Raw genomic sequence first — 26,484 nt, 5'->3', positions numbered from 1 at the left:
ATCACATATAGATTTAGACCACTTTTCCTTTTCACCAGAGGGTGTATTCATCTCGTCCTTTGAATACACGGGTATTGCAAAGAGGAGGTGACTGTAGCATCAGCTGAGCAAATAGCTGGCTGCTGTTTGTATCTCCAGACCTAAGTTAAAGTCTACAACTTGTAGGCAACCAGCTTTGAGGAAAATGCTGATTCTTCTCTGTTTACTCCTTTGATAAAGCAGGGCAATGTATCAGAAACTTCAGCCCATCAGTATTTTGGAAGAAGGAATACATATGCCATAGCTTGTCTGTTTCAAAAGTATGTATGTACAAAAGGCATGATAAGTGGGTGCTGAATGGCTGGGAGTGGCAATTATCAGTTATACATATCACTATAGTCTCTCAGCTTTTCAATAGTACATAGTTCCTAATACCATGTTTACTAAATCAGGTAAAAAGGGACTCTTAATACTGTGCAAATATGACTTACCAAAGGACTTTGCTTTCTCACCTATTCTTGGGCTTTTCAAATCAACATTATTAATTGGCTGGCTTATCGGTAAGTGCTGTCTGGCAGTTAAAAGATGTTTCCACCCATTGCAATGATACATAGAAACTGAGTAATGTCAGCCACAAGGACAAATAACTTCAATGATTGAAGCAGAGAAATATTTTGACATACTAAATTTTCTTTTTTTAAAAAATCAAACCATTCCACTATTAATTTGCTATCCTTTAAGATCTCAGTTATTTCATATTAACTTGCCATTGTCTGTTTTATATACATTGCAGATTAATTCAGAGGACTGGTTTATAGTTATCTTTTAAGGATATTTTTACATCTTTGTTTCCCTCCATCCTCTCTCATTTTCTGTTGGGCAGGTATGTGAGGTGGGAGGGGGAGGAAAGGGGTTTGAAGTTTGCACTGTTGCTGCCCACACTGTACCTGTTCTGGAGATAACTGACACAGCCCTGCAAACTGAATTCCTCTGAATTTGTCACCTTTCATGAGCACTAAATCTACTTTAAAATGGAAAGAGTCAGTTGACTGACATGATAAGGAATATTGAAAATCAGAGAACATGAAGCACAGAATGTACCTACATTCATTATAGAAATAATAATAAAACAGACTAATGCCCTGCCTCTTTTCCTCTCTCACTGCTCTACCACGCCTCAACCCTGACCCAAAGAGCCCACTTATAGAACGAGAAGTTTCAGACTCCATGGCCCATTTGCTGGTTGGTTTCTTTGATGCTGCTTCCAAAGAAAGAGGTATAATTTGTGCCTCTATTATGATAATTTTTTGTGAAGGCAACTGACCACTAGGAACTGTTCTGAGATCACCAACTCTTTTCATACAGGCTACCTAACCAACATAAGAACATAAGAACGGCCATACTGGTCAGATCAAAGGTCCATCTAGTCCAGTATCCTGTCTCCTGGAGTGGCCAATGCCAGGTGCCCCAAAGGGAATGAACAGAACAGGGAAAGATCAAGTGATCCATCCCCCATTGCCCATTCCCAGCTTCTGGCAAATGGAGGCTAGGGACACCATCCCTGCCCATCCTTGCTAAAGCCATTGATGGACCTATTCATGAATTTGTGTACTTCTTTTTTGAAGCATGTTATAGTCTTGGATTTCACAACATCCTCTGGCAAAGAGTTCCACAGGTTGACCCATTAGATAGTGAGGACTTCAGTGATGATAAACTATTATAGAAAAATTATGAATATTTTACCAAGCTTACGTAACACAGTATATGAATTTGGGATTCAGTTATTTAGCTACAAAAGGCCTTTTACTGCTTTCATGGAAATTTTCTAATAGAAGCAGGATCAGGCCCAATTATTTTATTTTAAATATTTGATATTTCCAGTTTCTCTTAAACAGGAGTTACTTGCCATTGCCATCTCAACTGTGCTGAAATTATCATTCATGAATCATGATGCTTAGAGGCCTTTTTTGTTTTTTAGAAGAAGTGCTTACTTCATAAACGTGGACATTTAAAGAAAAGAAAACAAATATTTGATGTTCTGTGTGAGCATGAGTAGGGATAGCATTGTGTACGAAGAGTGAATTCAAAGGGGTTATTCTGTGATGATAAAACAAGCTGGAGGAAGAAAGGTTGCTATCAAAGATAAACCAAGGCTGTTTAAACACAGAGAAGGGTATAGTCATAAACAAATGGAAAAGGTAGTTAGCATACAAATGGCTGATTTAATCTGGAGCCTGGCAAATTTAAGTAGTAAATGGATGATGATAACTACACAGAATGATTGAAGAAGGGGAGATACATGATGGTATAAACAATGTGTTAGATCTCTTTATTTATCAACATAAATATATTTTTTAAAGGCACCAATTAAAGTTTTTGCTTGCTATCAAAGTTAATTACCCAGAATACTGAGCGCACTCTACCTGTTCACAGCCTGGAATGATGATTACATCATATGGCCATTCTGCTGCCTAATAATATCTCAGTAGAAACATTTGCTTTCTAAGGCCCAATCATGTCACTGCATCTGTGCAGGACTCCAGCAGACAGCTGAAGCCAGCTGTAGGATGGGGACCAAATCCAACAGAATGTCTAGTAGATAGAGCAGGAGACTAGGAATTAGAACTCCTGGGTGTACTGCCTGGTTCCACCTCTCTTTGTGACCACGAGCATGCCATGTCCTCAAAACAGGAACATTAACAATTATTTGTTATGAGGGATATTTTAGATACAGACAAACTTCTATTTTCAGAGGTTCAGATAAGGATCCAATAATGCCACCTGCTTGCATCAACAGGTGGGGGAAATTGATGGGACCAGCGGTGGAAGCAAGACAATCCAAATAGTGCGGGAGGGAGGTACTTGCCAAGGGACAATAGGTAGCTCCTCCTGTGGGAGTCTCTGGCACCCATTGGCCAGCTGGGGGACAGGAGTGCTGATTGGCCAGTATTCCCCAGCTCCCAAGATTTAGCCCAGCATAAAGACCATGTGGAGTCTCTCTCGGCTCCATTCCATCAGCCATCTCAACCCACCTGAACTAGGAATGGGAACCTGGCCTGACAGATGCTGTGGGTCTAGCCAATCACCTGTTTTGGGGGGTCAGGAAAGATTTTTTTCTTTCATGGGCCAAATTGGCAAGCCACAGTAGGAGTGCACCTGGTACCTAACTGAGCTCTGGGGTGGTGTTGCTTACTTGTTGCAACTTGTGGCTGGTTTCCAGGGCAGTTAAGAGAAGAAAATGAATAGTTTCCAGAGATAAAAGACACGGGATTTTCGTGATGGGCCAAACTTAATCAATCCCCAGCGTACACTGAGGTTCTATTTGGCTGTAGTTAATGGCGAAGGTTTTGTTTTTTCCCTATTTTAAATGTAACATTTCACTGGTCCTCCTTTTTTATTTTTATTGTATTTGGAATTTAATTTCTTAATTTATTTTCCATCTAAAAAGGAAAGACCTTCACTGATATGGAGAAATTGCAGCGTTTGTTGACACCTCTTCCTCTTCCCTTCACTGTAAATCATGCATATGCTGTTTCCCTGAAAAATGCACACTGAAACACAATGAGAAATGCTAGGCCCAAAGCAAACAAGTTCCAAAAACAACAACTAACTACAAACAACCACCGAAAACTAGTAATGGCTGAGAACTGTTTGGTTGTACAGTTTCCCCACCACAATCATTTGTGGATGAATTTATTATTCATTACATTTACTATCTTTTGGAGTGATCCTTTTTATAAGGGGTTAAGCAAAATACAGTCAAGGAGCTGTGTAAGATTTCTCATACAATTTCTGCCAATATCACTTCTGACCTGCAGTGATCCGTTCTTTAGGAATCGGCCATTTATGTCAAATTGTATCAATTTTTGTAGTTCTGCCTAGATACAGAAGAACCAGTTTGGATAAAAGAAGAACAAACACTTTTCATTCTGCAAAAACCACACCCAACTCTGAACCATTTTTGAGAATTGAAAAAAAAGATTTTCCTTCTTTTTCTCATTATTATTTGTTTTCATGAGCCTCTAACACTTCAGTAGGCTGTGTGGGATCGGAAGCAGAGCAGCTGAATACAAGAAAGCCTATTTTTTAGGCATTACCAGCCCAGTTAGAATAAGGGACCGTTAGAAATCTCACTTTAAAAAATGTTATGCACAAAATTTCCACCTAAGCATTGCAGACTCAGAGGGTTCAGATAAGTTTTAGTGATGCAGCCGAACTTGAGAGTATGTATTCAAAACAGACAGACTCCAAAATGTCTGACGGTTATCAATTACTTTTTCTCCAACCTCTGTATCATGTGGTATATATGAACAGAAAGGGGCCTTTAATCATCTCCAGATACACTGCTTTCATGGTCATGGATATTTGACTGGGCTTTTTTTGTGCAATGATTTTGAGTCACAAAAACACCAACATTCATATGGAGGATGCTTGAAGCCCTCACCGGCACTCAGGAATAACACAGGCATGGTTCCAGCATTAAATTATAAATTGTGCTTTTATGACTCATTTATCAACACTACATTCTGGAAAAGGAAATATCTTGCTAACTGGCTAAGAAGAAATTGATCACTTACATTAAGGATATTAGCTACCAAAAAATGGTCACAATAGTTAGTAGTAGTAGCAGAGATGGGAACAAGCAAAAGTACAGCTGAACTTCTCAGAAAACAGGTAGTGTTTTATCAATGTAAACATTTATACACCCCTGGTCATCGTCGTCATATGTGAACTCCTTCCAATATTTAAGGATTTATCCTCACAATGTTCTCAGGAAGCGGGCAAGTGTTACTCATATTTGAAAGATGTATAAACTGATTCATAGGATATCTTATGCGACTTGTCCATTGTAATACTGGAAGTCAAAATAGCACATCCCCAGAAATAAAACCAAGAAGTTCTCAGTCATTCTTGACTATAACTATGAGAAAGAAAAAAAATTCACCAAAGGTTTTAATAAAAAAACCCAGTCATGCAAGAGAATGACCAATGGAAGGCAAGCTTTAGCTCTTTTAAGCAAAGACAAATAATAGCAGAAAAACGTTGTACAAAGTTATTCCATTGATTAATTTTGACATTAAATTCTCAAGGAAACAGGTCTCAGACTATAACTGAAGAAACATGAAGTCGATTTTGGTGCACTAACATCTATGTTTGTTTCTGGAATTTCCACTCCAATCTGCCTATAATAGAAGTGGAGTGGAATTAATTTTCTCCCAGGTCATGTTGGCTGGGTTTTGAACCAAAAAAATAGTCTATTGGAAATTCAGATGTCCAGTAATTCAGGATTTCCATTTAATTCCTCTGGGCCTGAGGAAACAGGTTGTGAAATAACACTCTGGAAGTATTCTACAGGGGATGTGAATACATGTCTCCAAAGTAGTAATTAACAACAAGTAAAACTGTTCAGTAACAGGCTAACATCCCTCTATTTCAGGCCAGCATTCATTGATTTAGATGGAGTATGCTGCAATCAGCTAAGTTCGTATGAGAGCAGTATTGCTTCAAAATGAACCAGGATTTCCTAATTCCAGTAGCTGGTGGGGCACTTGTCTAAATAAAGTTGAGCAGAAGCCAGAGAGCTGGCCCTGGTGCATGGGAAGCTTCCTTTCACCACAAGTATTCTCAGTATCTACTCCACCGGCTTCTGCACTAAGTATATTCACAGTAAAATCTAGAGGTGCAAAAATGAACATTCCTTTCCTTCCTCTCCCACACAAGAGCTTCTCTCAGGATTACATATTTGTACTTCACAGAAGGTATGAATTGCTTTAGTATGTAGAATGAGTCATGAACATCAAATAATCAGCAGTCATGGTAGCATTCCCTCACTGCTTTTCTTCTTCACTTCTTTTGGTCATTCATACTAGCCATTTTAAATTACATACAACTCCAACCTATGCACATGGGATTTTTGTTGCTGTTTCAAGGTCCATAGGGCCAAGATTTGTTAAAAATAGGTGTCTACAGTTAGGATTCTAAGTTCGCATTTAGGTACCTTAGTAAATGGTCTGAGATTTTCAAGACTGTAGCGCACTACTGATATTAATGGGTATTCTGTACTTCTGAACAAAAAACAGAGTTTTTTGCACTTTGGCAAATTATGCATCTAAATAAATATTTAGGAGCTGGATTTTATACTTCTATTTTTGAAAATGTTGTCCTTCCTGCATCTGTTAAGCAAAGGTCCTATAATGTGCAAATGGATCAAAGTTTGTCAAGTGCAACCAGAATTCAAGCCTCTTCAGATAGCCCTGGTGGACAACAGCACTCTGGTAGAGAGAAAAATACTGCAACAGCAGAAAATGTACATGAAGACAATTGATAACACTCACTCTCTCCATGACTCAAGCTGCCCCAGTCTAATCAGGGACTTTTCAATGTGTAACATCTATCTAAGAGGAGAAGAATTCCAGCATAAGTTACACAATTCATAACTGAAGGCGGAAGGATGAAGTTCACATTCTATTTTTTTCCATTATCTTATCTTTAGGGTTGTGTGATACACTGCTAGGAAGAAGGTGCTGTTAATACAAGAAAGCTAAAAACAACGCCAAGGTGATAGAGATTAATGTACCTTAGAATGCTTCTGATTATCTGAGGACAGTCTGAAGCTTCACTGCACCTTTATTGGTGATATATTAAAACTCTGAAAGTTATCATGTGACCTTTTGTCCTTGTGTCTGTATCTACAGAGTTGTGTGGGACTGTGTAAAGTTCTAGAGGGTCTAAAGAGCTAACGTTGCTATTGCGTGTAGCTATTAAGCCTGTGTGCTACATCTCACATTTGAAGTCCAACATTATTTGTAGTCTCTCAACTTCTGATTGGTCTGGGATATTCAGATATCAAATGCTCAGACAGAGAGAAAAACAATTAAAGTACCATGTCTGAATCCTACCTTGTTGTTCACATATATAGCTCATAGACCTCTTGGAAAGCCATAATACAATTACAGATTATAGCAGTGGTTCTCAGCCAGGGGTGCATGTACCCCTGGGGGTGCAGAGAGGTCTTCTAGGGGGTACTTCAACCTATCTGGGTCAGTGTTTCTCAGCCCGGGGGGTGTGGGCGGGATGGGTTTGGAGGGGTCACAAATGCAGGGCTAGTGTTAGAGGATGGCAAGCAGGGCAATTGCCTTGGGCCCTAGGCAGCCCCACAAAGCTAATTTCCATATTTCAGACTCCTGAAAGGGGTACAGTGGTCTGGAAAGGTTGAGAGCCACTGGATTAAAGGATTTTATCTCAGATTCTCGATTTCTTTTTGCTATCATTCTTGGGAATGCCAGACTCAAATGGGAATGAATGATGTTTGCTAAATGTCTCAGTTGCCTCTCTACAGATACCTGTCTTCTTCCATACTAAGTGCTGATTTCGCCTTTCCTAGAGAAGGAGGTGGCAGAAGTGAAACAGAAGCCTGAACAGAACCACTTGTAGCTCTGTATTAATGTGGTCTCTGAACGCTTAGTTAATTAGAAAATGTTTGCAAAGGACTCTGAAAGTTAAAAATACAATGTAAATGCTAAATATTATTCTCAGGGAGTCAAAATAAAGCTTATGATGAGTGACACTTGAATATTTTCTGACAGTACATTTTTTCCATTGGAAAATGCTGATTCTACAAAATCAAAAGGTTTGATGGGAATGTATGAATGTTGTCAAATATTTTGACAGGAAGTTTTTGAAATGTTTCATTTTGATGTTTTTGCAAAATATTCTGAGATTTCCACTTTTCATCCCAGTTCAGCCTGAAATGAAATTTTGAAATTCAGGAATTCCATTTTTGGCCCAGCTCTACTTAAAATACTATGTTTTATAGAAATTGGATAGCCTTCTGTTTCTGTTCATCTATATCGTGATTCTGGAAATCAAGAAGTTCATGAAATGGAATGAAAAGAAACAGCCATTTTGAATTACAATTAATATTCATTAAGATATAGGGCCAATTTTTCCATTGGTCTCAAATCAGCCTCTAGCTTTGTGCTTGCAAGCTTTTGTCTGCGACCATTTGTGCATGCAGCTACCATGTCTGGTTGCACAAAGAGCAAACGTCTTGTGCAAAATAAATCAGATTATTTCAGCACGTTTTATAGGCAGAAGATCTCCATGTCGAAAGAAAGCAGTAGTCTGAGAGGCAACATCAAAATATATTATATGCCTGAACTAGGCACAGGACTCAAGTGACGTATTGGTTGTTCTGTCCCTCCTACACACATTTCTGGCCCCAAAAAACCCTAAAAGGAGCATTTTTTTCCTCCTAAGGTTAAGTGTCTCGGAAAAGTATAGGTCATCGGTATCTAGATCATTACTATGACACTTTAGGTCTTGTTTCATTTTTGTTTGTGCAGTGCTGCCTGGCGCTAATTCACACTTTTCCAATTGTTCTCTCACTTTTCTCCCCCCAACCCATCATATCCCCCTTCTCCCCCTTATTATTGTCTAGGCTTTTTAGCAGGAGAGGTATAATAGGCCTCCGAGCTTATACATATACATACACTCTAAAAGCGCTGCACATTTTAATTAACTGAATATTGCAGGCACCTGAAGATTACAGATTTTATTACTACTACCATCTGGCTTCTATAATGTATGTAATATACACAATAAATCCTGCGTCCAAACAATTCTGCAAAGAAATCTGTCCTAGTCAGTGTAATCTATTCTTACAGCACTTAAATATATATGTTGCATCTAAATAATCGGTGGCAACACACACACACACACACCCCTCTTTACTAGACTAGAGTATTAGTTACAGTCTTCTCAGTTTTCCCAATCCATCTCATCTATGGTTCTGAATTTAGATCTAATACTGGCACATCCATCCTCTGTATGCAGAGAGGAATTACAGGGTGGGTTGAGGGCAGGGGTGCTTAGGTTAGTTTTATTTTTGGGTTTTTTTACCTTTTAAGTTAATGTACAGTTTTGAAGTCCCAGAGGCTATCGTTCTGAAATTTGTGATGTTTTGTCTGCTTTGGTGATTTAAGGTTTGTCAGAAAATGTCAGAAAGGCCATGAGGCCAAGGGCTTCCTGATGACTGAGGATTTTCTTTCACATGACCTTCCTGAAGTTGATTTTGGGCTCCAGACAGTGCTGCCTTCAGCTCTGACGGGGGCCGGCTGGCAGCAGATTCATGGGGATCTCTAGGGCATTCAGGCATTTTTAAACTAACTGGAGGCTGTAATACCTCCTAATCATCCAGAATATTATTTCACAAGTAATCATCTTGGAGGCAGTACATAAACTCCAGACTTTTATTTTATTTTGCAGCTAATTCCCTAATGACAAACAGCATACTTTCAAGTGTATTCAAACAATTAAAAATACATCTTGATTTAAATGAACAAATGCATAAGCTGAGCCAGTGGTTTGGATTTCACAGATGGCATTCTGTTTGGTTCTTTTGACAGAGACATACATAAATGCACACATACAGGTGAATGTAACATGGATAAGAAATGGTTAAATAGCAAATATATATTTCTGAATAATTTCACTAGTAAAAGTGCTGAGTTCCCTCACTATGCCATGCAGTCTCATATTATTTAGGCAGCTGACAAGTATTCATCATTGTTGGAGAGTCGTATAAATAAATTATTATTCTATTGAAAAGTCACATCAGAAAGTGTTATTCATTCCCCCCCCCCCCACTTTAAAAAAGCTTCAGTCATCCAATGAGGGAACAGAAACAATACCAGGTGATGTAGTTGGCCAACCACACAGCATGAACTGATATGTGCAAATAATCAATGCAAACACTTCATGAATAACACAGAGGCTGAAAATTATTTGACTAAACTATTCTATGAATACTTACTAATAGGCCAGAAGAAATCACACGCTAGTCAAAAAGAGGCTGTAATGAATAGCTTGGCCAGCTTTAGTTGTCATCGTTTTTGCCTCAGTGAGATGTGCCTGCATCAGTGCTGCCAAAGGACTGTTTGTAGTGGGTTTGGGTTTTTTTTAAAACTAAGTAGCCAACAGAGATGAACTAAGACTGGAATAATTTAACTTTCAGGGCAGCAATATAAGGGAACACAGATTAATATCAATCTGTTTTTTGATTTTGACATATGGGTCACCTCTCTTTCACCCCACCACAAAAAATTAAGTACCCATTTCTGCACCGAACTCAGGTTTCCTCAAAGTCAGAGCATTTATGTTCGAGGAAAGCTGAGAATCCAGGTAGGCAAGGTGACCTCCCATAGCTGTGAACCCCTGAAGTAAATACACATTTTTATCTTAAACAGATATCATTGTAATACAGATGCCTGTCATTCAGAACAATGTGTATAAATAACTCAGTAATACAGTTTAGGCACTTTCCCCTGAGATACATTGTTCACTTAGACATGAAAATATAACAGTGGGCTATAAATTAGTGTGAAAAGAATTAATTAGTTTCATTGCATTCTGGATTAATCTGGTGGCTGTGCTGATTTAATGGAGACTCCGCTAGAGTAGAGGGTGAAAAAATCAACTTAATTTACAAAAGTCACATTTATAATTAAATAAGGAAGTCTTCACCCTGTCTATGCATTGCATTAACTCACAAGCAGAGGCTGTGGTAATTTACCATCAATCACCCTTATCATCCACAGTATTGACAATATTGAAAATTGAAACTGTTGCAAAGGTGCCGAGTTCACATGTCCTTGAGTTGCATGGGGTTAGAGTTCACTTGAGCATACTGGAGATGGAAATATGGATAGAGAAATCTTAGCAATTGTGGGTCTTCTTAACTTGACCTGATTTTTACATTTAACTACCAAAATAAAAAAGCCTCTTCACAGAAATATTTCTCTCTCTCTGACTCACCCTCCCCACTTTTTGCCCCCTTTATTCCTGTTACAGCACTAATCAGACAACTGAATCAGAGAAATTAAATCTACAGCATTAGTAGTTCAAAGTTATTTGACCAGCACTTGGTTTTCTGACTTTTCTGTGGCTGCTTTACACCATTTTTACTTTCCATGCTTCATTTCAGCAAAATCAAGGATGCAAACTTCTTAGTACTTAGTTTCCATGGAAACCTAAGCAGACCTCAACATTATTGTTCTCAAGAGGGAACTGACTTTACTATATGTTCATTCACTGAATTAATGGACTCCTGGTTCTTTTATTAGCAGCCCTCTAACAATGGAAAGAGAGAAATGTTGTAAAAAAGACTCTCAGACAACTGTTCCCTCCTTTGTCCAGGGCTTATTGGAATGACGCAAGTCTATTCAAGAAAAGATTATAAAAATCAACTGAAAGCTGCCTCTGTTTGTGGCAGCTAAACATACTTTTATTTCATAAAGATATAACCTATAAAACAAGCAAATTAAAGTTCTTAAGAAACAGCACCTCTAAGGCAGAGATCATGTTGAAAGTGGATTTTAGATATGCCCAATGGATATTGCTATTCACTCCAATATAGTTTAGCGAAACATCATCAGGATCTGGTTTCAGGCACCTCATAGAACTGGCTTTGAACTATGGCTGGAATAATGCTTTTTATGAATAGAGAGAGATAAAAAACACTAGCTAAATATAAACAGAGAGACAGATAGTATCACAATTTAGAAATAATTACATTTAATCTCTGGTCTGTACCCTCTCCATAACCACTGCAAGGACCTTTCTAACAGATCCCATTTATCCTAAACGTATGCAGTTAGTGGATCAATTAGTGGAACTGTAAATTAAAACAAATGTCACTACAATTTCAGAATTTTTTGACAGTTTCAGAGAATCCGCTTTTCACTTTGTGTGTGTGTGTGTGTGTGTGTGTGTGTGTGTGTGTGTGTGTGTGTGTGTGTGTGTGTGTGTGTGTGTGAGAGAGAGAGAGAGAGAGAGAGAGAGAGAGAGAGAGAGAGAGATATGAAGTGTTCCATACAGTACAGCAGACTAATGTGAAATGCTGTGAATCCATGAACATTAAACAGTTCAAGTTAAAATCTTTAAGTCACTCTCTCAGTGAGTATCTAATATTATGATAGACCCTGCTTAGGCCTCAGGCTGTATGACCTAGCTAGTAATTGCTCCACAAAAGACAGTTAACAGTTCCCCTGCTCTTCCCTAACTACCTTCCTGACTGCTTATTGAAGTCTGATTTCTTACTCCTCTGGGTCATCATTCATCAGCCCTAGATATCCCACTGGGAGAGACTGACGAGACCTTTCCATATCCCTTGTTACCAGGGGGCATTTCTGATGGCCCAGGCTATAGAAAATGTCTTCACAGCAACCCAGTGAGACAAGCTATGCTTATAATACCCAAATAATCATTTCACAAATTATCATAATTATCAATCAATCATCCAGTTTGAACAATGTGTTTCTGAAGTATCAGATGGTTTTTGTGACCTGTAGCATTTTGTACACAATAATAAATCTAGAGAGATTTATAGGTCCATCCTGGTTCACATTTGCAGCAATGAAACTAAGTGAATTTTTAATTTAAAAAGCCCACTACCAACACCTTTCCAATTATATAGCACACTTTGTGCCATAGAACACTTCCTAGATGGTCAAGGTTTCCAAAGCTAAGATAGTCTTGAACATTGTTTAGAGAAACTCAAACTATCGGTTACTTACTTTGGAGAAAAGGGTTACTTTCAGATAATATTTTCTTTCCAGCTGTACTGTATTAACAGATTCTTACATTTTGCAATATAAAATAAAGTGAGTCAAAAAAGGACAAAAGAAAAGTTGGATTTTTTTATATTATATATATGTATATATAACCAGATTGAATCTAACTCTTTTAAAGCTGATGGTATCTCTCACTCTGTGTAATACAGTCTTGTCAATGGACAAATTCAGGCTCTCCAGAAAGTCAAAGAATAAATTTCAAACCTTTTGCCAAATGTCTATCCTATTGGATTTTGATAAGATGGCTATTGAGCTTTAATAATGCCTTCTATCCATTTTCAGCTGGCCCTTAACATGTCTCTTTATTTGTCCCTAAAGCCTCTTCAGCGATGCCTTTTTATTACAAGTCTCTCAGCTTGCTCTCAAGGGAGACAGGGTCGACAAGAGTGATAGATAGATAACTCTATAGATTATCTCCCACAGATGTTTTCTCTCCAGTAGCCCCTTAGGCTATTCCCTCTAAGTAAACAGAGACTAAATAGAGAGTCTACTGAAGAGAGAAGTCCCTGAGGTCTCTTGTCACCACAGTTAGAAAAACAGTCCATCCAGAAGAGGTTGGTTGGGAGCCCTATACCCTGAGCCTCTCTCAGCGTAATTCTCAAATGTTCATCCAAAGTGACTTTTAGAGCAAAGTTAAATACAAGTAGAATTACCCATCAGACATAAAAGCATCATGCAATGGACATTGGCATCATTTCCTAGCTGAACAGGGAGTATTATCTTTCATGTCCCTCCGAAGTCAAATCAAAACGATAATGATATCAAGCTGATCTTTAGATGTATTATCTGCAGTGGGAAAGCTTGGAAAATGCAGATAAAAAGCACATGAGTTGACCTTTAAAAAAAATAAAATAGAGGGCAGCAGATTTAATCAGAGAAGATGTCCCTGAAAATGTGTATGGCAATCTGTGTCTATCTATATCTATATCTATGCACATAAAAATGTGTGTGCGCCGTGTGCACCTACCTGAAGGCATATATGCAGTACACTAAAGAAATGTGAACATTACCTGATTTTCTTTAAGCAAATACTTCAACCTCCAGAAAAATAATCCAAACCATGTATTGGCACAATGCAATCAAAGCTAACAATATGCAAATTTACAAAAATGTATGGCAGTTCACTTTGGCTGGAATGCACTTGCTTAGAAGTTTGAATTATTGTGTGAACTATCTGAATCTGTAGATTTCACAAAATTGGGCTGGAAACCTCATGGGAAAAGGTCCTCTTATTAGATTCCTGGGACTTCCTGCTTCCTGTGAGGCCAGTACCACCACCAAAATCAGCCTTCTAGTGTTAGTATGACACTTCTGCTTCTAGCAGCTAAAGAACCCAGACATGTGGAGGCCATAACACACTGTGAAAAAGTTATTTGAACCTTAAAAAAACAGTCTGAGATAATTATATATTTTACTTCAAGCTAAATGAAAGTCATTATTTATTATACAATAAAGTAGAGTCCTCTAAATAAAGTTATTGAGCATTTCACAAACAGTTTATTAGTGGAAAAGGACCGATAGAAAGTAGAACATTCCTCCAATTGGTAATTTAACCAGGAAAAATTATGTTAAGGGTCTAAACTAAACAAGCGTCACGTGTCTCCAACTGTACTTCATTCTGTCACTCTTCCCCTTTTTTCAGGTCTTCTCTCTCTTCCATGTCTTTCTCTCTCATGCCCTATTGATGTTCCCTGCTATTGCCCCCTTCAGAACCTTTGATGCAACAGCCACCTAAATGACTCATTTCCAAACAATGGTACCCTCCACTTGGTTCGGACTTCCCTTGTTTCCAGCCTAGACTGGCCCACCCACTACATTCACGTCTGTCTTGGTGGCTGGATGGGGAGTGAGCCACATTCCTGTCCTCCAACATGCCTCAAAAGGAAGAGGATTAAATAGCAATCAAACCCCAGAAAATTTTGTATCCCTTTGGGTATAGCAATTTAGTGATTCAGCAAGTTTAGGAACTGAAATGTTCCCCCAGTGGCTTCTTGCACTGTCACAGTGAAATGTAGATAAGCAAAGATTACTCTTATAAAAAATTAGGCCACACAGCCCTGTCCTGATGCTGCAAAAATCATACAGGATTATTTTTCATTCATTCTTCCCCCCCACCCCCCTGTCTGAAAAACTGTCCAGCAATGGTCCTTTCACAAGCCATTAAGTTTAGACTTGAACTCTTTACCTTAATGCTTTGACCTTTTTTACCCTGGCTGTAAAACCCTACTGCCCATCCTCCAGTAAATTTATCACCTCATAAACTCCCACTAGTGCTTCTCTACAATGCATTTAGAAGAAAAAGCCACAGTGGCAGTCCCTCTGTCAAATATCATAATTGTCCAGTGTTACATTTGGAGTAAGAGAATTTTGAAGATGCAAGAAAGCTTTTGGGAAGGGGGAAATAAATGTCATCTTTTACTTCGTAACAAAAACAGTACAACTGAACTAGACGGTTTTTTTTTATATCTGAAGATGTCTGTTTAATGTCTCCTCCTACTCTTCCTTTGTTCAAAGCCTTCTTTTTAGGTTGAATGTGGATTTGCAATATTGTAATTAAAGACTACCAGATAGAAATAGCTGAGCAGTCCCTGGGCCATGGAGAATTTACTTCTATCTTTGTGATAAGTGGGTTATGATAATAACCTGCCACCTTGTCACCATGTCTGCTCAGACAAAAGGATCCCACTGAGGCACAGACAAACATGAAATGAGTTATGGAGATCAACAAGGTAAAAAGTTCAGCAATATTGCTATAGGTCCTTTTGCAAGGTCAATAGATGGTCAAAAGACATTTCACAGAGGAAAGCTTAGCTTCCAAAATAACAGGTTATTTTGCTCAACGTGGTGTGAACAGAATGGTCCATATTGGACCTAGATATGTCTAAATATCTGTTCTCAGACTAACTCCGGAGCCTGACAAGTATTAGATTTCACTGTGTTTGGCAGAACTGCACAAGTGTTTTCTTTTAACTTTCAGAGCTAAGAAATGGTATTTAAGATAGCCTAAATGGGTGAATAAAATGGCAGTTGTTGCAGTTTTCCAACTTCAAATATTTGACACTTTTGAATCTCATATGTGTCTATTTCTTATAAGACAACAACATGTGAAAGGAATTAAAGCCAACTCATGACTAAAACAACAAGGATAAGGATAAGCTACCCCTCTTATAGGCATCTAGATAGTCATGTTTGATTATAGCCTTGCTATGCTTTACCTTATAATACCATTAACCAAAGATACCAGTGGAAAGAATGTTATTTAAAATGATCCTGACCAAAACACTAGACAGGCTACTGACACATGTACTTTATGGGGCTGTCAAACAGTTACAGTATAGACATTTATAGAAATTATAATACAGCTAAAATACACTTGAAACCAGATTTTCTCTGGAAATATAGTTTAAGATGTCACAAATCAAGGAAAAGCTCGGTAATACATGAGACTAGTTAAATTCTGTTATTTTATTCATGCATACCAGATCCCTTTGATTTCAAATAACCATCATATGGTGAACTGACTTCTACTTAGAAGTATGGACAAACATCATTTCACTGGAAAATCAGGTTTCCAGGTTTGAACAGCTATTGCCTAGGCTATAACTGTAACAAGGATTCCTTTTACATAAGTATTGGATCCACAAATCACACATAGAAGTATCCCCAAATAAAACTAGGGGTACAATCCTGTGCTCATAGAAATGGAAAAGAAGCTCTGAAAGCCTTTTTCATGTATTTTGATAACTACATTTATTACACATTCACATGCAAATAGAAATGGAAAACTATCAAGATAATGACAAAGCCAAGTAATGAACACAACTTGGATAAGATTAAATCTTTTCCTACCTTTTTTATACAGCCCTCTTGGGATGCCACCTCAGGATCAGTCAGTACTTGCTGTAAAATAATAAAAACAAAAATAAGTCAATCTGCAATGAAAAAAGAACGTTATTAGGTACACTATAAAGGCCAGAATCCTCAAATGCAGCAAACCTATGTAGACGTTTTCAAAGTTAGATACAATACTTACACCAGTACTACCACCAGAAAAATACACTGCACTGGACCTAAGCAGTCACTTTATTCTGGGATGTTTGTCATAGAATTAAATTAGTCTAAAATTGGTAAGCGGTTAAGACCGCTGCTTCAGGCCCAAATACTACAAAGCACTTAAGTACATGCTTAAATCCCACTGAAGTCAATAAATTCCACTTCTTGGGGGCATATTTGGCTAGTGCCAAGGGTTTAGTGGTTTCTAGCTAGCTGTGGGCTTCTCAATCTTGTTTTAAAATAATAAGTAACATTTAATATAAACAATGATATTAAAATCTATAATAATAAAAATAACAAAATATAACAAAGATTAAAAAGTGACAAAATAAAGGTGGAATGCCATACATACTATTTTGTTCCTATATTTTTTTATCCAGTATAATTGTTTACTTCTTTGTAAGACTTTTTCAAAATAGTCTGGCCTCTTAAATGGATGGCTTAATAAGAAAGACAGGTTCACCAATGGGATGTCCCAGTTCACAGCATTCCACTCAAGTAACAGAATGAATGTATTAAACACTTTCCATACCAAAGGATCTCAAAATACTTTATGTACTTGGAGGTATACCAGCCCTACTGATATTATTAATTATCATTATTCTAGAGCAGATAGACATTTTGCAAGTTTTTCCTCACAAAAATATCTCATTGAAGCACTGAAAATTTTCAACTGTTCTAGTTAATATTTCTTTAGATCTGAGACACACACATACAAAAAAAGCACAAAAAGCATCCAGCCTAGAGTACAGGCAGAGAAGATGGAATGCAGTGGAAAATCCAGAGGTGGTGATGCAATCATTTCTGGAGTAGATACCAGGTAATCACCAGCACTCAATATGCTCCACAGCAGCACAATTTTGTCTAAAAATTCAATTAGATGTAAAGAAATAATGCACTGGAAAATAATTAAGCTAAGTCTGCAGAAGATCCTAATATATCTGCTAGAGAAATCCTCACACACTTAACATTGGAGAGAGAAGAAATAAATCACAGAGGTCTCAACGCATTGGTGCTGGAACTAGGGGTAGTGAGGGTGCTACCACTCCCACTGCCTTGAAATAGTAATAACAAAGACATGGTTTCCATCATCAGCACCCCCAATATAAAAATCATTCCAGCACTTCAGCACTGCAGAGAATTAGATTGGCAAGCCCCTCATTAACAATGGCTTCCCTTGGTTCAGCAGCACAGACTTGGTGACGGGTATGGTATGGGTTTGGAGGAATGAGCTATTGGAGATCTCTTTGAGGTGAGATCCAACATCAGTGTTTTCCAACCCACTTGTGTTCATTAAAGACCTTATGGCATTTTTTTTTGACAGTAGGTGTTGTCCTAACTCCAGAGAATTGGCCAGATTCTGGTTTGAATTATTCATATTCTACCTATTTAAATTCTTCCTGCACTTGCATACGGTATTCTCCATGTTCTCCCCCAGGCAGCTGTGTAGTGCTGTGGTGTGCGGGAAGAGAACTGCCCCATGATTCTGCCTCAGAGTGACTGCACTTTGGTGATGGTGAAAATTAGATATAGGCAAGCAGGCAGATGGGCAGGTTAAGTACTTAAATTCTACAAAATGCTGTAAAGATCCATCAAGGTAGGCATGCTAAAGGCTTGAGCCAGTACTCTAGCTCCAATTCAACATAGCATTTAAGAAATTCCATTTATTTTGATGGGACTGCTCATACATTTAAAATAGAGCGTCTGCTTAAGTGCTTGTGTGGGGCTGGAGTGTTCAGCACCTTGCAGGATTACACCCTAAATGCAATGTGTCAGTACAATCTGGCTGTCAACTGGAGCAGCAAGACCGTACAAAAAACTGAGATGGAAATTAAGGTTATCAAAATGAGAAATGTTACACATTTTAAAGAATTTTTTACATTTTTAAAACAACAAAAAACAGACCCTCAACTGGTGTAAATTCACTGGCTCTGATAGCTAACTTACATCAATTATTATTATTATTAACGTATGTCAAGTTACACCAGGTGAGGACCTAGCCTGACGTTAGTGGACCTCTGTGACCCAGGGCAGGGGAGATTGACCCATTCACTGAACTATAAAATGTTGGCAAATGTTTCTGAGCTCAGCTGTAACAACAACATATCATACTTTAAATATTAAGAATTCTAACTCATTCTATATTTTACATAACTTTTAATAGATACTGAAATTGTGGTTTGGAAAATAGCTAAAAGCAAACAAGAGTGAAAGGTGAACACTAGAGCAATATTAAAAAAAATACGAAGAGAAACCAGCTGCCCGAAATGCTGAAAGTTAAATAGGTTTAACATGCACCATTACAAGTAGATTCCACTGCGCTGCTGTTGGAACAACCTGATCTTTGAAGGTGTTAAATAATCCCTCACTGCTCCCACTAACTTCACGGTGAAGTCATGGTCCTCAGTGCCCTTTGAGAATCAGGTCACTAAACTCTCTTTACTCCAGTCTAATCCTCTGTATGATAGTGTAAATACACTTATCGTATGAGCCTTAATTTGTTTGTGAAACAATGACACACTCAGATGAAAGTTGCTCAACAAATAAATCCTAGTATTATATGCAAAGTACTATAAAATATTATTGATTAAAAATGATGGAGCAACGTTCTTGACCCATTCAGAGGACATATTGCACTGGTTTTACTTGACCATAAATGCACAGAAAAAAAGTGAGAACTAAGTGCAAATTGGGATGTGCTCTAGTGCTCTCTAATTGGGTAGCCATTCTTGAGTGCCGCCCTCCCCTCCCCCCCGGCTCCCATGGCCTTAATGGTTCTGCTGTGGCCCTGCCTTTGTTTCTCCTTCTTAGGGCGTCTTTGAAAGTGCCCACAACCTGGTTTGGCTACTCCAGTGACTTGGTCCTCTGGCTAAAGTTGTTTAACAAAAATCCACCCCTTCTGGGGTACACCAGTCAAAAAGACAAACAAAAACCCCACAGAGTCTTCATACCAGCCTCGAGCTGGGCCCAGGCCCTCATCCCTGAGGGCCTGTCTTCTCTTTAAAGTTCCTTTCAAAATTCAAACACAAACAGGCTTTTCCACCCAGTCCCTCCTTCCTGAGTAGCTTTCTTCCAAAGTCTTCTCCTAACAGAAGAGTCTCAAAGTTTGCCTCCTTGGGGCTATGCTTATTCCTGCTAGTTGCAGACCTGGATCAGCTTCCCTCAGCTGGCCTTTCCTGCTGAAATCCATTCTTCTCTGAATTGGGAGAGGTCAGCAGGCAGGCCTCCTTGCAGGTCGGTGTCTCAGCTCTTATGAGGGAAGAAACGGGTGATAAACTATCCTGTTTCCCAGAACTCATCCTGCGTTACTGGGAGAGAAGGGAGCCTTGCCTCACCCTGCACCACAAGGCTCCTTGTCCTGCATCCTTAAAGAAACAGTCGCTTGGAACCACCAAGACACTACTTATCATTCCAGGACCACTTTCTCTCTCCCCACATGTGCTCCAAAACACCTGGAACAGGGTTTGACTGACTCCAGTACCTGCTCACTCTAACATGGGACAGATCCACCCTGTTATATGCTCTGTACACATGATTCAGAGTCAGGAACTCCTGAATTTGAATCCCAACTCGTACACAACTTTCCTTTGTGATTTTGGACAAATTTGAGCTGAGGATGTAAATTCTGTTTTGAAAAGGATTTTAGGATTTCTATGTATGGCTTGTTTCAAACTGGAGTGGAAAAAATTCTCTGTGAAGGAAAATTCTGAAAAAAATTGTTTTGGGTTGATGGAAACATTTCATTTCAACAAAATCAAAATGTTTTCACTTCAATTTTGCCTTTTAAAATGTTTATAGTATATTAAAATATACAATACAAAATTAAAAAATATTCTAAATGAAGCTTTTCATTTAAAACTGAAAAATTGAAGCTTTTCATTCAAAAAATTTGAAAGCAAGACACTTCGATGTTGTCAGAACTTTTTTCCCCTCATTTTTTTCCTAAATGAAATTCTGTCAAAATCAACTGATTTTGTGAGGCATTTTCATTTCAGAAGAACTACCTGTTTTACCAAAGTTTCTCCAACAAGCTCCAGTTTTGGATAAGCCAGTCTGCCTTGTGTAAACCAGAATGATAATACTGCTGACAGACTAAGCTACAAAATGGAGATCCTAATTTGAATTTTTCCAAAGTTCCTATTATTGGATCTGGGGGGTTGATTTTACTTGTTATAGAACAATCAGCTATCGAATCAAGATCCAGATCTGAACCTCCTCCAAATTCAAGAGTGGGAAACAAGGTTTTAGCATCTGAGATTTGGTTTGGATCCAATCTCTAGGTAATACTTTCCTCTTACAAAGGACTTTAAAGTGGAAGGATGGTCTTGTTGTTGAGACAATAGACAGGAACTCAAGAAAGCTGAGATTACTTTCCAGCTGCGCCACAGACTTTCTCTGAGACTTGGACAAGTCCTTTAATCTCTAAACACCTCAGGTCCCCAGTTCTATTGTGGCAATACTAACAATTTGTGTGTTTAAAGAGTGTAAGATCTTAGGGGAAGGGTCTGTCATTTACTATGGGTATGTCTACACAGCAATTAAACATCTGCTGCTGGGCCAGTGTCAGCTGAGTTGGACTCACAGGGCTCAGGGTCCCATGGACTGGGAGGATCACAGAGCCCAGGCTCCAGCCTGAGCCTGAACATCTACCCTTTAATTTTACAGCCCCATAACCCAAGCCAACTGACATGGGACACACATGGGTGTTAAACTGCTATGTAGATATACCCTATCTGTTTGTAGGGAAAAGGGTCCCTGATCTTCATTGGGGTCTCTAAGTACTACTGTAAGACAGATAAACATAACCCATCATATAATACAAATAATAAGAAAAGTACCATCATAAAGGATGTGTGTCAGCAACAAAAAAATTGAAAACCCACCCATTGGGTAATTCTAGCTCAGGCTGGACTTCATCTTATACAAATGCCATAATACTAAATGCAGTGCTTGACACGCACAGAGGGCTGTAATTCTGCAATTAACACAGATGTTCATAAATGTACTCAAAATTTACACCATATGCTTTTTCTATCAACTGTACTGTTGTTTTTAGCCAAAAGAGACAACATGTCAGCAGCAGCCATGTCAGAGAATTTTTTGTTACAGGAATCTGTTTGGAGGTATCACTCCTCCAATTGTTGAAGAACATCACTGGATTTCATTTCCTGGATTTAGGGAACTGATGGCAGCAGAATCCCGACTTTGGTTACATTAGTTAGGGATGTGCTATAATTTTTGCAAAGCCTCCCAGATGTATACTAAACATGTCAAGTAACGCCATGTGATTCTTTTTGAAAAACAGTTTACAAGCTGGCATTCTCCAGCTGCAGTTAACCTTAATTTGATTACATTACTGAGACAGATCACAATGAGCTTATGTAAATAGTAATGTTATCCATTCATTCTCTGAGCTCAGATAAACTGTCATTTAAAACAAAAATCTGAAATGGGCATGGTGTGACATATTCAGCAAATTCTAGGGTGAAGAAGCTATATAATGGGCCGAACTCTGCTCATAATATCAATGCAAATCCTGATTCTTATGTATTTTCCTACAGATTTACAACCATGTAATATAGTGTAGAATTTGTCGACTGTTTCCATCAGATGAAGAGATCAAAGATGTCCTGTAAGCTTTTTCCTTTATCAACATCTTCAGCTGTTTACTAAGTCCTGATACAGAAAAGCATTGCTATTCAGGAAGGGTGCTTAAACCTGTGCTTACATCCCACTGAAGACAAGGGGACGTAAGTATATGCATAAAGTTGAGCATATGCTCAAGTGCTGCCATCTATGATTATCTAATCTGTGAAAATCACAACAGCAACTATGTGCTAACTGCAGCATTCTTCACAACGATATACCAAGGCACAGTACAGTTACCTATATCAATCATAATAACGATACTTTGCAATTATGTATCCAATGCCTTTCAACCAAGAGAGCAGGATCAGATTCTAAAGGTAAGCGTAGGAGCCTTGATCATAACTAAAGCAGGAATCTTCTACACGCTTTTGCACTGCAGACTTCAGGGACATCAACAGAAAATCCCGAAAACAGAATTATAAACCTAGGCCCCATCCAGACTCCTGTGCCCAAGCAGAACCTCACTGAAATCAGTGGGATCCCACCTGAGCATAAAGGTCTGCCATGAGGACCATGATGTAGGCTCAGGTCAATTAAATTCTAGTATCCGAACTATTTACTATCTTGGCACAATACTAGGAAACTATGAATAAAATGATAGATTCATGCAATCAACCAGTTTCGTTCAAGTTGTTATATGTTTCTTAAAATAATCTGTGGTGCACTAGTAAGGAAGGTCACTGTAGGCTTCTCCATATACACCAGAGCAGGATTTAACCTTGCACTGAATGCCATTAAAGTATCGATTAATGCACCATAGTCCCAACAGGGCATGGTCTGTCACCTAAGGGAAATGGCCTGCCCTTCAACTGATTAACAACATGCACTAGCTGGAGGGGTGCACGCTGCCAAAGTGCATCCCATGTAGTCAGGCAGCTGCCTATTCTGCCCTGCACCAGGAAGATGGCTAAGTTATTCACCATCTGTACCAACTCTCTGCTCTCTTTCTGCAGGCTGGCTTAGAGGAAGATATCCCTGCTGGGACCTAAAGCAAACTAGGTATCTCAAGCTTTAATCATTATTTTAGGGCTTGATTCAATGAGGTGCTGAGGGCTCTGTCCCTGATTCAGCAAAGCACTCAAGCATGTTAGTATTAGTAACCCCATTGAAATTAATAGGACTACACACAAAGTCTTCTGCTGGATTGGGGCCAGAGTGCCAATCACCTTTCAGGAGACAGCCCTCAATTATAAAAACACCCAAATCTGTTTCAGCTACATTCTTACCATTCCTCCATGGAGAACTTTTGCCTTGTACTACAAATCCTTCATACTCATGGAGAAACTGACAATGCTTGGGACACTTCAATTCTAGCAGTCACTGCAAAGAGGACAACAATTATTATTTTCCCTTCCTCCTGGTGCACAAAAATGGATGTCCTTTCAAATGACATACCTGTCTGTGTTTTAGTGCATGAACACATATAAGGACTTTCACTTTAAATCATAGTCAATTGGCCACTCTACCTTGAATTTTTCTGATTTATCTTTCTGGTTCAATAGCCGCTTCCTTGGAAGCACACAAGGAGATCTCTTCTTTTTCACCTCCAAATTATATTAGACAAGTAGTGATATATAGTACTTGGCAAAAACAAAAATAAAAACCAGAACACCCTCTTTTCCCTCCCCTACCCGATTTCTGCCTCTTTCATAAAGAAAATATCTTTCTATCCAAAGGCTGGTGGAAAGATTGGCCTTTTGGGCCCAGATTTTTAAAGGTATGTAGGCATTCCTGCACTCAGTGTTGCAACAGCTAACTGATTTAGGAGCCTAAGTCTCATTTTCAAAAGGAATTTAGGCATTTTGAAAATGAGACTAAGGCTCCTAAATCAGTTAGCTAGTGCAACACAGAGCAGCAACACCCAAATACCTTTAAAACTCTGGGCCTTGGTGTAAGTCTCAGTAACCCCATTGCGATCAGTGGAGTTATTCAGGGTTCACATTGACAGAGCTCAGAATTTGACCCTGAATCTTCATAGTCATTCACATTACTGGCAAAACCACCATTTCTCATCGCCATCTCTACAACTCGATAAAAGCACCCCTCTGCTATCCACCCTTTCTTTCTCTTTCTTTGCCAATTTTCAGATACAGAAATGAAACCAAAAAATTGATCTGTTCCAAAATCCAGTAGTTGGCACTTGAACAACAAAATAAGAATCTTTTGCTTGTAGATTTTTAGTAGTTTGACATTATGTGTAAAGACTTTTTATATTAAATTTATTAGACAGCCAAGATATTAATGTTAAAAAAACACTTACTGCAGCTCTGTAGTAACTGTCCTTACGTTTATAACATACTTTATGTATGTTCACTAAGAGTATATGAATGTCATTCTATGCATTGGACTTCATTTGTCACCCTATAAAGTAAGTGAACAATTATGCACTTTCTTCCTTCCATTACTATCTATTATTGTGTTTTTATATAATATGTAAATATACTCTCTGCAAAACACAACACACACACACAATTTTAAAAAGTTATAGGACCCTATATAAAGCCCACTGAAGTCAAATGAAGTAAATATGCGCACTTCTAACACTTTTGGATCCTTATGTACTGTAATGATTTTTTAAAGTATCAAAATCATGTTGAAACTGTAGGGATGATCTACTTTAAATACAACTTTAGATAATTTTTTGTTTATTCTGCCCATTTTCTCTGCATTTAAGAAATAATTGGACATAAGCCCAAACTGGAACACCACATTTTAACTCTCAGATTTTAACTTTGGATTCAAATCCAAATGTTTAGCTGATCTTTGCAACCTGCATAGTGATTTTTAACCAAGTTTTTCAAAAGATTAAAAGTGACGTTAAATTATGTAAACCTTACAACATCCTGGTGAGGAGGGAACATCCTTTTCACAGACTGACAAACCAAGGCACAGAGTTCAGGTTAGTTGCCCAAGGTGACAAGGTGGGTCAGTGGCAAAACCAGGAACTGAAACTAGAGGCTCTGAATCACAATCTTCTGCCCTAACCAACTGAACATGCTGCCCCATTATTTAATAAAGTAAAATAATTAATAGTTTGATTTTAAAAATTACCAAAGTTAAGAAGTCCAAAATTACAGCTAAAAATACCCTTACTTCCCGTTGCTGAGCCTAGCAATTACAGGGGTCCCCAAGCAGTGTACAATGAGCTGAAATACCTAGGCATAATGGGGAAAATTCAGGTCCTTGTCATTATTTGAATACAGACAGGGAAGGAGTTGGTTTAATATTAACCCTAATCCAGACGCTTTCTGTGTAAACATTATCTCCCATTACGTGTGTGTCTGTTTTCACCTTGTTGTGCAAAGCTGCACTCTTCACCCCAGCCTCCTGACGTTCCTCAAACATTGCCATGATTAATGGTCATTTTTGTCTCACCATTCTCCACATAGAAATACACCACCACGCAGATACAAAGACCTCACCTAGGAGCTCCTTCAAATTAAGGTCACTCTGAGACCTCCCAGGTGGAGTTGTAGGAAAGGCCATAAATGATATCAAATGCTAATAGAGACAAAGTGAATTGATTAAAAAACCCCACAACCTTGTGAAGCTAACTTTGTGCACAAGAATTATTCTACTGGTACAATTTGGAGGGAAGGAGGGTTGAGGATTCCTTCCTGAGCAGTGAATCGTGCTCATTTTATGAAACAAAATAGATATCGAAGTTAAATCTGACCTTTGATCCCCAGGGAACATCTTTTCATCAGGTTTGGTTTTTTTGTTTCTTTGTTTGTTTTTGCTTTGACAACTTTTAATTGTCTCATGAGCTGCTGGTTTCAGCTCACCTTTTCTATGGCTGAGTATTTTATTCCACTCATCACAGCATGGACTTGTGATGGTAAAGTTTCTCCCAACCCTCTCTGCACCTCATGTGCAGTCAGATCCCGGAGAAGAAGTGGGACAAGCTTGTGAAGACTGTCTGCCAGCAGAGTACGAGGAAGGCAGCCTGGTAATGACAATAAGCAGGATGCTATGGCTTGTGCACTGAGACACCAGAGCAGTCCTTTAAAACTCATTTCTAGGACTTTGGAAATCTCTATTGTACACGGCACCATGGCAACGTTACTTCCCAACAAAGGACGGGGAAGACGGGCACCATAACAAACTCTTTTGATGTTATCTTAATACTTCTTTCCCGTGTTCATCATAAAGAAAAAGTGTTTGTGATTCG

The 26,484-nt window shown here is 38.6% G+C and overlaps 1 protein-coding gene across 3 annotated transcripts in view; it reads right to left on the bottom strand.

Annotated features, from left to right (window-relative positions):
* Positions 1-26,484, bottom strand: part of PRDM16 (PR/SET domain 16) — a 431,446-nt gene that overhangs the window by 196,537 nt on the left and 208,425 nt on the right. For all 3 annotated transcript variants that reach the window (XM_030537608.1, XM_030537605.1, XM_030537606.1), the window contains exon 3: positions 16,461-16,511. In XM_030537608.1, the coding sequence (XP_030393468.1) occupies positions 16,461-16,511 (51 nt within the window). The remainder of the gene's footprint in view (positions 1-16,460; positions 16,512-26,484) is intronic.

The sequence above is a fragment of the Gopherus evgoodei genome, chromosome 18 (assembly GCF_007399415.2).
Source record: "Gopherus evgoodei ecotype Sinaloan lineage chromosome 18, rGopEvg1_v1.p, whole genome shotgun sequence".
NCBI classification, from domain to species: domain Eukaryota; kingdom Metazoa; phylum Chordata; order Testudines; family Testudinidae; genus Gopherus; species Gopherus evgoodei.
The sequence above is the reverse complement of the archived record's forward strand: the minus strand, read 5'-3'. Positions and strand labels throughout refer to the sequence as shown.